This window comes from Hypomesus nipponensis, chromosome 11, assembly GCF_054491055.1.
Source record: "Hypomesus nipponensis isolate SF chromosome 11, ASM5449105v1, whole genome shotgun sequence".
NCBI classification, from domain to species: Eukaryota; Metazoa; Chordata; class Actinopteri; order Osmeriformes; family Osmeridae; genus Hypomesus; species Hypomesus nipponensis.
The window spans coordinates 20,258,026-20,270,959 of NC_140371.1; the positions used below are offsets into that span (position 1 = coordinate 20,258,026).

The following is a 12,934-nucleotide window of genomic DNA, read 5'->3' on the forward strand; positions in this document are numbered from 1 at the left end:
GCAAGCACGCACGCACATGCAAGCAGCACACACACAACTCCTTAAGCAAATTCAAGGATTAACTGTGGACACACGATGATAATGAATGCAACTTCAATCCGATTCTTATTAATGAAATATACTTTATTTTAGAGAACATTACATTCACACTTCAAAAAATAAATCGCAAAAGTGGGCAAACAAAAAGTTGTGAGATATACAGTACCAGTCAAAAGTTTGGACTTTAAATGTGTCCAAACTTTTGACTGCTACTGTAAATTAAATGTTTTCCTCGTAAGCTTCTAGATAATGTGGCAAGAATGTAGGGTCAAACCTTTGGATTCTAGGTCAACAGCATTCAAGACCACAAAAGTCATTTGGCAGCATGTTCTTTGGTCTACCTTGAAAGTTTATTTTTAATACCTCTTTTGCAATATTCCTTTTCTGTGTGTGCATGGTTTGTGTGCGTGGCTGTACGTGTGTGCTTGATCAGAATTTCACGGCGTAAACTGCAGGAGCCAATGAGAACAATGACCTCATCACAGGAACACACGGGAGATTTGGAAAATCCCATTCTGTGAGTACAGTTGCATAGAGGATACAGTTGCACAGACTGACTCTTTCACCTAACCCAAACAACCTGCACTCCACATTTCCATGTGAGCTGTGCACTCCTTTCGATTCTCTAAAAGGCACATTCATGCATCATTCAGGTGAACACCAATTCTGCTACCAACCAACTGAGAGGCTGACAAAACTCACATCAACCCTGATCACACAACACAGAGAGGCAGCATGTGTGTGTGTGTGTGTGTGTGAGAGGATGAAGAAACGGAAAAAGGAGAGGAGAGGGGTCCTCAAGGCTTGTCATCTGCAGCAGCGGCCCTTAGCTCCTGGTGTGTGTGGCGGTTATCAAGAATGATTGGTGGATACGAGGAGTGTAACAAAATGGAGAAAGGGAGGGGACATCCCCCTTCATCATTCGGTCTCTACCAGACCACAGGGACGTCTGAACTCCTGTCCTCTTTCATGGATCCATTTGTTCGATACTGGGATTCAGAGGGGAAAAGACATGTTGGTATTACACAGTGCATTCAATTATACCTTGGAACCTATTCAATTAGCCATTAAGTGAATCAAGTGATTCAGCCACTGAGAGACTCACCACGTGAGTCAAGTGATTCAGCCACTGAGAGAGACTCACCATGTGAGTCAAATGATTCAGCCACTGAGAGAGACTCAGAACGTGAATCAAGTGATTCAGCCACTGAGAGAGACTTACCCCACTTGTTACCCACGAGTACAGGACAGGCAGCATGTCTTGTGCTGTAGTCTCCCTCCCCACTGGGGAACAGGTTGTACCAGAACACCGCTGTACCCTGCAACACACACACACACACACACACACACACACGAGCATGAGCTCTCGCAGCGCAGACAGACACACATGCAGGAATCTGTGTGTGTGCGTGTCTGTGGCTCGATGATCTGGAGAACCGGTCACTTTTTGAAGCTGCACATGTGCAGGTGTATTGGTCTGGACCCAAGGAACATGCAGTGTCAAGTGTGACATTGTTTGGATGAGTAATTCGTGTTAAATAGCCTAAATGTAAAAGTACAAATGTTTGCCGCCAAAGGGCATTGCAATAGTACCTAAGCTTCAAATATTCTATGATTACCTTTTTGGGCCAAACAGCAGCCCCTACATCAGGAAATACTGTAGCACCTCCAGCAGCAACATCAGTCATCTGCAATGCAAAATAAAGTCACTCACCACCGCCACACTCTCCAAAATGAATCAATCTCACTCTGATAGCACTTACATAGAAGAGCCAAGTTGCTATGCGGTTGCCTGTGCCCAGCTCTTTGAATGCATCAGGCTCATCTTTCTACAGACAGAGATACACAACAGATTATCACCATGTCCCAGTACTGACAGGAGCCTCAATTAGCTCAGATTTTCTCCTCAACACACCTAACAGAGACACTCACCCTCCCAAAGTCAAAGTGGGGCTCGTACTGCCCTGCCACGCCGTAATTTGCAACCTGGTGAAGACAGTGAATTGAAGTTATTAGAGTTCCTAGAATTTTTTTAAGTTAATACTTAAGTATCGCCGACCCACTCTGCACAAACACACACGTCCACAAGCATACACACCTGCAGCTCCTCAGCAGTGTCCATCTCCAGACCTGTGAGGTCTTCAATCCTCTGGTTGATCTTGTCCACTACTGGGTGTTCATACCCAGTCAGCCAAGCACTAAGGCAAGGGAGGGAGCCATGAGGGAAACAGTGGAACAGGTAAACAAGAACAGTGTATGCATGGCCACCAGAGGACAGCAAAGTCTTTATTAACTGTGGAAGGAGAGAGCAATCGTGTACGGCTGCAGCCTCCAGCCCCATGCCCTCCCATCTCATGCCCTCCCGTCTCGCGACTTAATTTGCGATTTTGTATTTTTGACCCTCTGAATTTCCCGTTGGACAGCTTGGGCATGAGACGGGCGGCTGCAGCCTGCAGCCATTCCCATCTCGGAGAGAGGGTGGAAAATCATGCAGCCAGCCAGCCACTACTGAGACAATGCATTTTAGACATTATCCATGCAATGAAGTCCTGGAAAGTGAAGGTGTAAAGGAAATGAGGAGTAATAAGGAGTAAAAAGGAGGGAGGAAGAGGAGGAACTTGAGCAGGAGGTCCAACAGAATCTCCAATCAGCTCAGCGGATTCAACAGTGTGTCTGAAGTTTGACTGTATTGATGTAACTAAATAAATATTTATTTTTGTTTACACCCCTAAATGTTCTCTTTATAGTAACTGCAGGTCTGTGTCATCCAATGGGTGCCCGCGAAACTCATGGAGGTCACAGGGGATTGGTCTAGGAAGGCTAGAGGCCCTCTAGTTGAAAATAGTTCCATGATTTTGCCAAACACTGCCTTTCTTTCACCAGCAAGCTAAACATCCCCACTCAAACAGGGGGGTTATATGCAGTAAACTCCAGCAATAGTCCCTTTTACGTGTACTATGAAGACATCTTATTCTTGGTTTTATGAAATCAATTATATTACACTATGGCAATTCTTCGTTAGTTGGAAAGAGGCCAAACCAAATGAAATTGTCAAACCACATGAAATAACATTAGTTTTGGTCTAAATGGAGATGCCAGAACCAGTTGTCCTGGCTGGAGAGCTGAAGTGTTGTCTGGGCCAGGAGGGCTGGAGTACTGTTTATGAATGTCAGGATCAGGTCGATCCAGACATCTGCTCTCCACATAGTACTATCCTTTTTCTTGGCTACATTCTTGACTTCAAGACATCACCCAGCCTTTGTTTTTCATCAAACTAGAATGAGGAGATTTATTACAAGTTTCTGTTGGTTAGTATTGACGATAAAATATAAAACTGGCCTTGATAAAGTGCCAAAGAAGCCAGTAAAAGTTCTGTTTCAGCATCTTCTCCTTCCCCTCAGTGACTCATGCTACTGCGACCCTATTTAAACATCAGTTCAAACGGAGTTCAATCTCAGCAGAGCTAACACTGCCTCACCACAAAGCGACACGCATTCACACTTACAAAACCTCACATTCTGTACTGAACATCCATATTTTCCATCCCGTGGATGAAAACGCACACACGCACGCACACACGCACAGAAAGTAAAACCAAGATGACATAGGATGTGGTGTGGAGGGTAGAGGGATCCATTTTAAGCATGCGGTATACTGTATGTACGTGACCCAACAACTTGGCAACAGCATTATGTGGAACTAGAAATTGTCCACAAAGGGGCACTCCCTGTGCGTAATATGCGTTTGCCTTCATGTGCACATGTGTGATTCAGTGTCTGTGTGTGTGTGTGTATATCAGCCAGGGTGCAGCTATGTGTGTGTACACAATTGAGTGACCAGGGGTCTCATTTATAAAAGCTTGCGTACGCACAAAACGGGGCTGAAAATGTGCGTACGCCACTTTACACGCAAAGGTCGTGATTTATAAAAAACAAACTTGACGGGAGAATGTGCGGTCCTCCCAATGCAAACTCTGACCCTCCCGTAGGCCTACGCACATTTTGGAAACAGTTGGAATTGGCAACGCAGATGACCGTACTGTAGTCAGACTGCAGAAAATAAATGCGGGAAGAACATTACTCATAAAATTTATATATTTTGTTTTCCTCACGTAACGGACGTGGTCTTGCTCCGCCAGGGCCGTCGTTTGCTGCCATCAGGAGTCAAACCTGCCACCTCTGGACTGCCAAGCGCAACCACTACCAGCTACGCCAAAGAATAACTAGCTATTCATTGACGCGGGTGGCCCATTAGATACCTGGAGTGAGTTTTACCAGTTCACACCGGTTACATAAAGAACAATCGTATGCCAGGGTGATGATGAGATACTAGATTAGCATTCATGAGGTGCTTTGCATTGACCATTTATGGTTAAAAATGGGCGTGTTACATGGCGGGGTACAATGCTGATTCACGTACGCACACTTGTGGGTAATCTGTGATTTATAAGGGGAACATTGCGTACAGGTGTGCGTACAAACGGTTTTATAAATCTGAATTTTTGTGTGCGTATGCCATTTTAGGCTTTTGGGGCGTATGTACACTTTTAGTAAGAATCCTACCCACAGTTTTATAAATGAGACCCCTGGTGATGTGGAGAATGAGTTGGTGTTTGCTCAGCCAGTGTGCAAAACTCTTGTCAAAAGACACCTGGCAGGATAGGTAGGCGAGAGAGTGAAAGGCCACAACAACACCCTTCTTCTGAATGAGAGAATGGTGTTGTTGATCCTACAACATTTAACAGGGTCTTGTGTAGCAGGGAGAAAAGATAGAAGTCTGAGGGGGGGGGGGGGGGGGGGGGTTGTCCTCTGTGACTTTTGACCTTGTCAACCTTGAACCCCTTACCTCTTGGAGACTCTGTACGTGGCTGTGGTGTGCTTCCCAGTTTTGGGGTCATGCACAGTGGCGCGCTTTAGCTAGTTCCCCGGAAGCAAGCGAGCGAGAGAGAGAGAGAGAGAGAACAGTAGACAGTGAAACAAACATCAAGAAGAAGAGGGGATAAGAAGTGAAAAAATGGAGGGAGAGAGGCAGACAGTCACAAGTTGCTAGTTTTGATTATTGTCTTCTACTGGGCTGTGTCAGAGGCAGTCTTTCCATTCTCCAGTGAAAAACTAATTATATTGTCCATTTAATGCTATACATTTACACAAAACCCATTAGTCATATAATACTTCGCAATCAAAAACAAACTATGACTGATTTCTAAACTGGTGAACCAGACTGCCTCTGTCACATCCAAACCTGGTTAAAAGCAGCTACTACATCGATCGCAGGGCAGCAACTCCTGAGAGAAACCTAGTCCAAACCAGAATCAGCGCTCTTTTCTCAAGCACAGATTACTACTCCTCCTCCTCCTCTCTCATTTCAGGAGAGTCGGAGAAGATCTTACTGTGGTTTGATTCAGAACTTGGTTCTACCAGGGAGCACAGGAGAGTTCTGTTTCTGGACTGTTTCTGCTCAGGAGTTTGGAAGGCGGCAGTCAGAGGAAAGGTGGCTGGCTAGTGACGGAGGTCAAGGGGCTGGCTGCAGGGAGAAGGGTTGCAGCTGGGGTGAGAAGCGGGAGAGAGCAGGAGAGCCCCACCCCTCTGACCCCCAGCCTGGCCTTTCTTACCTCTTGCTGATGCGGTAGGGGGCCGTCTCCAGCACACCAGTGATGGGGTTGGAGATGGTGGCCCTGCGTAGCTGTTGAGCCAGGCACAGGTTTTACACCCCGGGTGAACCCACCCAGACGCCCCGCCCCCACCAATACACCCGCTACGAAACAAGTGCACCCTCAGAGAGACAAGCCTCTACTGATTTCTACCCTGAATCACACATTACTAAACACACTGAATTAGACTAGGAGAAATGTCATATTATAGAAAACCACCAGTGAGGACAGATACAGCTTTACAGCCTTCTGTATGAAAATAAACATGGCTTCAATCCAATAAAAACCCACGAGCAACCACACACACAGGCTAAGTACTCACCCTGGGCTTGGCAAGCTCCTTGACCTTCTCGATCTCGCTGTGGGAGATGATGTCATGGTAACGGACGATGTAGGGGCGGTCCCACTCGTCCTCCTGCTTCACCGGGCCGAGAAGGTACCGGGGGTTACGGTGGTTGTCGTAGTAACGACAGAACAGGCGGCTTTTTCTCCGGGGTGTCTGAAGACAGATGGGAGAGACAGAGTTGGAAAACATGAGCTAATGCAGAAGATTAGACTGAGAAATATATACTGTATCAGGTTAGATAATGTAATGTATAATATCAGATACTATAATTGATATAATGTTATGAGAGAAAGGGAATGAAGAGAGTGCGTGTGTGTGTGCATGCGTGTTTGTGTGAACATGCATGCGTGGTTGTGTATGTGTTTGCATGCGTGTGTGTGTGTGCGTCTTCTACCATTCTGATGCCCTCCCCTCGACACAGCTTCTCGTACATCTTCCTCTCAGGAAGGGGCTCTCTGAAGCGCTTCTTCCTGAGGGCTCCTTCAGTCTCGTTCCTTCCCTGTTTCGGGGGCTCCTCAGCGGATGCGTTCCTCTGTTTCTCCAGCTGGAACTCAAAGTACTTCAAGTTGCCGTTGGCCCTCTGGTGCTCTGGGTCTGGTGTAAACAAGCCATACTGGAGTCAACAATCTACACACATCAAGTCAAAATGTGTGCAGTGTTTCCCCTAGGTTTACAGCTTTGGGGGGGGGGGGGGGGGCGGCGGCGGTGGTGGGGGGGTGACCATGTAGAGACAGAAATGACATGCCGTATATGTGTATATATATATATATATATACACATATACACGCGGCGGGGGTACCGTTGGGGGGGGCGGGGCGCCCCCTAATATAATGGTAGGGGAAACACTGGTGTGACATGTTTAGTGACTTGTTTGGTTTGCTGCAGAAGCCTCAAGCTCAGAACAGCTTCAGTAAACACAATCTGAATTTGGGATGAGTTCAATTGACAAGAAAAAAACAAAACAAAAATACTGCAAAGCTCCAAATCTTGCGGAAAGCACCTCCAACAAAGTTGGAAATCAATAACAAGAAAATGGTGCTTTTAGTACGTTTTATGCGAATTGTCAGCACCACTGGAATAAAGCTACAGGTTCTCACCGAGAGAAAGCAATCTCTTGGTGAACTCCAGAGCTCTCTCCAGCTCTCCCTGCTGGTAGACAGAGTAGCTGAGATAGTCCAGCACCAGGACCTTGTCTATGGGAGACTCCTCGCCCTGGTCCAGCTGTTTGAGGGCCTGAGCCATCCATAACTCAGTGTGGTAGTAGTCCACCTCTGTATAGGCAATCTTTCCCAACTCATAGCAGTCCTCCACTGTCATGGGGCTCTTATAGGTCACGCCTGGGGGAGGAGAGGGAGGAAGGATGAGAGAGGGAGGATGAGAGAGGGAGGAGAGAGAGAGGGAGGGAGGATGAGAGAGGGAGGAGAGAGAGAGGGAGGGAGGATGAGAGAGGGAGGATGAGAGAGGGAGGAGAGAGAGAGGGAGGGAGGATGAGAGAGGGAGGATGAGAGAGGGAGGAGAGAGAGAGGGAGGGAGGATGAGAGAGGCACAGAGGGAGTGAGGGAGGGAGGAAGGATGAGAGAGGGAGAGAGAGGGAGGAAGGATGAGAGATGGAGAGAGGGAAAGAAAGAGGGAGGGAGGATGAGAGAGGGAGAGGGAAAGAAAGAGAGAAGGAGGATGAGAGAGGGAAAGAGGGAGAGAGAGAGGGAGGGAGAGAGAAGGAGGGGGCATAAAAGCAGAATGACAAAGAGAGAGAGATATAAGAGATTCTCTGAGATGAGCTTAGTCACATGCCTGTGTGATTGTTTATAAAGCCCTCACTCACCAGGCAGGTCTCCAGTGGAGATGGTGTTGGCGTCCAGCCTGTAGGTGTCCTGCAGTCTGAGCAGGGCTTTGGCAGCCCCGGTCTGGTCCTCGTCTGTGGGGAAGTGTTGTCTCTGGAGGGTCAGGTTAGAGATGAACCCTGGAGGAAGAGAGGAGGAGGTGGAGGTGGAAAGGGAGGGTAGAGAATGTGTGATAAGGCAAAATAAGTGCGAGAAAGAAATTGATTTCATACACCACCAAAAACATTTTTATATACATTAACATCGCCACTATGAACGTCCTTTTCAATCCAAACCATCAGCTAAATGAATACTATTTTAATAGGATAAAGCAGCCATGTTTTGTACGATGCAAAGCCGTGTTACCGTCCGATGTGACCTGGAGCACCAGGTTCTCCAGGTCGCCCCACTCAGTGTTCAGTCTCTTCATCAGCTTGAAGGCGTTGACCGGGTGCCCCAGGAAGCCCTCTGGGTCCAGGGTGGCCGTGGTGGTCAGAGAGTCCAGCTTCTCTGCCCAACTAGGAGAGAGAGAGCCCGAGAGAGAGCCCGAGAGAGAGCCCGAGAGAGAGCCCGAGAGAGAGCCCGAGAGAGAGCCCGAGAGAGAGCCCGAGAGAGAGCCCGAGAGAGAGCCCGAGAGAGAGCCCGAGAGAGAGCCCGAGAGAGAGCCCGAGAGAGAGCGCGAGGAGAAGAAGGAAGAGAGAGATTGAGGGAAGTGAGAGTGAGTAAAATGAGTTACAAACAAAGAGGGAAATTAGACAGAAAAACATGGAGAAGTGTCAGACAGAAGATACTCACTGTTTGACCTGCTCCAACTTGTTCTCCTCTGCTCTGATGTAGTCCTTCAATGAGGTGACCAGGTCCTTTTCAGTGTACAAGAGATCGGTCATGTGGCCTGCAGAAAGAACATTTATTTTTCTATAATTTTCAGAAACAAGGTAGGAAGATTTAAAGCAGGAATCTACACTAAGATGATCTTATCTGACTAAACAAAAAGACCAAGCATTCAGATATAAGGCTAAAGAATGAAAGACGATAAAATGTCCCAGGATAAAACAGAGGGATAACCGGAATGAGGGGGATCTTACCTATGGACGTGAAGAAGTCACTGTGGGCTGAGAGAGTCTGGAGGAAGCTACTCAGAACCAGAACACACCACGGACATCTCAGCTCCATCCTGGACAAACTAACACAGAATACACAGGCATACCCCCTCATGAAGAACCTGAAGAGCGTTGTATTCTCTTGGTGGTCAGAGACTTTCTGATGAGATAGAAACAGAGGTGGGGATCCAGGTGGAGGCCAGTGAGGGTCTGACTCCAGAGTCCTGGCTGCTCTAAGAGGGCATGGTGGGACCACAGAATCAGACCTCCTCAACCCTCATCTTAAAAAAAGACTCTGGTTTGGCGTTGTTGCCATGGCTACTACTGGACAATATTGAGGTCAATGAGTTGAGTGTCTCCCTTACGTTTCCTGCCTATACTTGATCTCTTAAAAAACGGTTGCTAAGAATACACGGGGAAGGAGACATTAGAGTAAGATGGAGTAATCTGAAGGATATCCTCAAAGTCCTTGAGTCCAAGCCTCATGCCCACCACACAGAGCCAAATATAACCCCTTGGTGGTGCTGTGGCCACTGAATGCCTGGTTTGGCACAGTAGCTGGAGGGCTGGCATGCACATGGTGCCCCCCCCCCCCCCCCCTGGGGAGTGTCCCATTCTCCGCACACAAAGCACCTCCATTAGCCCAGCAGAGTTTGTGTGTGTGTCACAGAGAAGCAACAAGGGTCTTGTTTGAACAAACACGACTATCCTAATTGCCTCTAGGGTAGGAAGATGGGAGGATAGAGGGGGAGCAGGAAGTGGAAAGAACCCTCATTCACACATAGAAATTGACCTCCGCTCCAAGGACACCACCTTGTTAGGCTGAGGGCTTGAAAACACATTTGCTCAACTGGAATCCACTGATTGGGCATCTCCAGTCGATGTCTGTAGCACCATCCCCCCACACAGAAACTACAATAACAGTGACATACCCCTCCTACTGTGGTTGCTGGGAGCTCCTAATCTCTCTCCAGTGCTGCTGTCTGTGTCAGTGCGCAAGCTGATGAATCTGGCGTCCAAGCCAGGAGCGGTAGCTATCTCTGTCAAATAGCAGGCTGGGTCTCTGCAAGGCTGTGTCCAAGTTATGTGCGCTGAGTAAATACTGCAGTCTGAACTCTGCAAACAACTATTCACAAGATACCTTCCCTGATATAAATCTACAACAGCCTGGGCAACTCAACACAGAGTATGAATTTTGCCTGTTCAGAATAATTAATCATAATAATAATAGTTTTGATAAATTATAACTTGGAACTGAAAAGATAAATTGTGTCTAACGTCTGCGGAAAACCAAGTTAAAGAGAGAAGACCAGCCATCAACAGGCAAAGGAATTCAGTTATGAATGTTGTCTCAAAGATATGTTTGCAAGCTATGAAAAAGGAGGGTCATTGAACCAGTGCCAAGCAGGGAAATGATCATCCAAATTCACTGCCAAAGAACAGGTCACACTTGACAGGATCTACACACTGCAGCTAGCATGCCTCCAGGCTCAGATCGTCCAATCTGTACCTCTGACCTATCTACTGAGTCAGAGAACAGGCAAAGACAAGCCCTCTGCTGGAAGCTAACAGGGCGTTATATTTATTGAAGAATAACACTCAAGTTCTTCATTCAGGTTGATGGGAGGAGGGAGAGAGTGTGTCGCCAAAACAGAAAGACGCACTGTGATCCTCGTTGCTCATGTGTTCACATCTTGAATCATGTCACCACTGTGAAGTAGTTGCATGGCAACTGTCACTCTTTACCATGTTAAGCCTGAACCCAAGTTAACTTGCACGCCAAACAGACAAGCAATAATATTTGCATGTATGATTGTGGTGTTCACATTCAAGACATAATCAGTAATTGTTTGGACTAGTGATAAGGCTGCATGGCCCAGTCCTTCCCCTGGCAGTAGCCTAAAGGGGTTACTGCTATAACTTGAACCAGCAGCTTCTGAAGAGTTAAGCCCCCACTACAACAATCTGTTACCTGGGAAACACATCCATCGGGTGCAATCATTCACACATGATTTGAGGTCGTTCACTGTGTGTTAGCCTCTCTGCTCTTGTTTTTGCAGTCTGTTATTAGTTGGTGTTGCCTGAGCGGGAAGTCAAACTAGTAGGATAGGTCCTCTGTCTAGTCCTGTAATTATCCGTCTTCTTTGGGGTGAGTGTTAAAAGGTTTGTCTTTAAAAGTAGCCAAAAGAAGCCAGTCATGTTTAAAGGGTCGTGGCTGCTTAAGTGAGCAGGTGGTGAAGTACAAAACCCTAAATGTAATTTTGTCTTGGTCTTTACCTAATGGTAACTTAAATTCGGACATTCTGACTTCTGATTGAACCTTGCTGAAGCAGTGATTTCATGCGTTCATTCATATTTTTCAATGGCAATGGTTTGCCTAAAAACATAATGTGCATAAGCATAGGAAAAAAGAAAGAGACAGATTGAAATACATCTTTAAATAATATCCAGTGTTGAATCAAAGGACTAAATCAGAGGGATTGGCATCTCTGACAGTGGTCAGTAAGTCAACCATCAAGTGGGATGATGTTTACAGACAGGCAGCTCCTGTGTGACAGCAACAAGAAGGCTAACAACAGGCCAAATCCACCCCCAAAACCATGAAGTTAACAATCGAGCTGTAAATTATAAAGCCAACCTGGTGTTTAGCATAGCGGGATACAGTCTAGCCTTCGGGCTCCTTAAATTGTGGGATTAGGCTGAGTGAAAGTTAAAGGCGGAGAGGATGGACTGCCACGTCCTCGCCCCACCCCCCGGTAAGAGAACTTCTCCCGAGTTCAGTGAACGTCTACCTGCAGCCACCGGAATTCTGAAAACTAGAGCGGCATCAATACTGAAACCACCAGGGTAACAAGTATTTAAGCAGATGACAAAATCGTTGCGCACTTTTAACACAAGCCCATTCTCATTTTGGACAGTCATACTAACCTGATACCAAAGTCTACCTGTGATTTTCATCTCACGGTTTTAAAAGTGCAGAGTACCAATGTGGAACGACCATTTCATCACAAGCCTACTAATAACCAAGTGTTTTCCACCATTTAAAAAGCTTTCGTTAAAGTTACTTATTTGTATCATACAAACCTGAGCATGCACTGTACTCAATATCAATATGTATACCTGTCTTCTACACGTTAGTATAAATCGTTTTTATATATATACGAACAAATCTGAGCAACTGTGATGGATGGACCATGCATTGGAATTTAACCCAGCACGAGCGTGAATGAACCTGAATGAAACCTGCTTAGGCTAAAGCAGACGTTTCAGTGAATTCAGTCACAGCACAGAATACTTGAAAATTAAAATACACTACGTTAAGGGTACATAAATGACCAGACACATGGAGACAGCCAGCTTACTTTGGTTAAGTAAATGATAGAAACGTAACAATCTGACCACCGCAGCCAACATTTTACCCGGCACATGTTCAAATAAATTGAGCAATAATTACCAAATGTGTCAAATAATCCTGGCGACAGATTGATTGTGAATGATACCCGGTGGCCCTAACGTATTATGGTAAGATTCCTGTTCGTTCTCTCTCGGTGCCTGATACCGTTTACTTGTGCGTAAACCTTCAGTTGGCTTTTATCCTTTCCTAGTAGGAGCTTCGCCATCTGGCGGATTGTTGTCACAGAATGTGGTACGTGCCGAGGCTCACATACTGCATTCACTCGTGGTCGTAACTGTGATTTTAGGGTACAACATTTTGGGCCACGCGTTCACAAATCCGGAAACTGTAATGACAACTAGGCTACTTCTTGGCTGTGTTAATATTTGTATCCACAATTTGCTGTCTATTTATTTGAAACTATTCAATTTCTAAATTGTACCATATTAAACTATATTTTAGATGGGAAACATTCTATATGGGCAGCAACGGGCCACACAATGGTATTGTCCTGCACGTTTTACAATTGTAAATGTACAACGGATGTAACTTCTTCACAGTCAAGAGCATGCAGATGCCCAGTGC

At 46.3% G+C, this 12,934-nt stretch overlaps 1 protein-coding gene across 2 annotated transcripts; it reads right to left on the minus strand.

Annotated features, from left to right (window-relative positions):
- Positions 1-102: 102 nt before the first annotated feature.
- Positions 103-12,924, minus strand: p4ha1b (prolyl 4-hydroxylase, alpha polypeptide I b). Of its 2 annotated transcripts, XM_084709091.1 has the most exons (15): positions 12,410-12,924; positions 8,941-9,038; positions 8,651-8,747; positions 8,222-8,373; positions 7,858-7,995; positions 7,133-7,372; positions 6,430-6,629; positions 6,012-6,188; positions 5,651-5,721; positions 2,138-2,237; positions 1,972-2,025; positions 1,803-1,868; positions 1,659-1,727; positions 1,262-1,358; positions 103-1,028 (listed from the first exon to the last, which is right to left on the minus strand). In XM_084709091.1, exons 2-15 carry the CDS (start codon positions 9,026-9,028, stop codon positions 958-960), a joined length of 1,620 nt encoding a protein of 539 aa, XP_084565217.1. In that variant the 5' UTR covers positions 9,029-9,038; positions 12,410-12,924; the 3' UTR covers positions 103-957. The 2 variants fall into 2 exon arrangements, with proteins under 2 accessions (XP_084565217.1, XP_084565216.1); XM_084709090.1 differs by lacking the exon at positions 12,410-12,924 and having other exon boundaries at positions 8,941-10,160.
- Positions 12,925-12,934: the final 10 nt, after the last annotated feature.

What these genes read in the sequence shown, in the direction of transcription:
- p4ha1b (XM_084709090.1), bottom strand. Translation starts at nt 9,070, where the DNA reads ATGAGGGGGTATGCCTGTGTATTCTGTGTTAGTTTGTCCAGGATGGAG. An exon ending in CAAGAGATTGCTTTCTCTCG is followed by an intron (nt 6,630 to 7,132) that starts GTGAGAACCTGT and finishes TGTTTACACCAG; the next exon opens with ACCCAGAGCACCAGAGGGCC. An exon ending in ACACTGCTGAGGAGCTGCAG is followed by an intron (nt 2,026 to 2,137) that starts GTGTGTATGCTT and finishes TGTCTTCACCAG; the next exon opens with GTTGCAAATTACGGCGTGGC.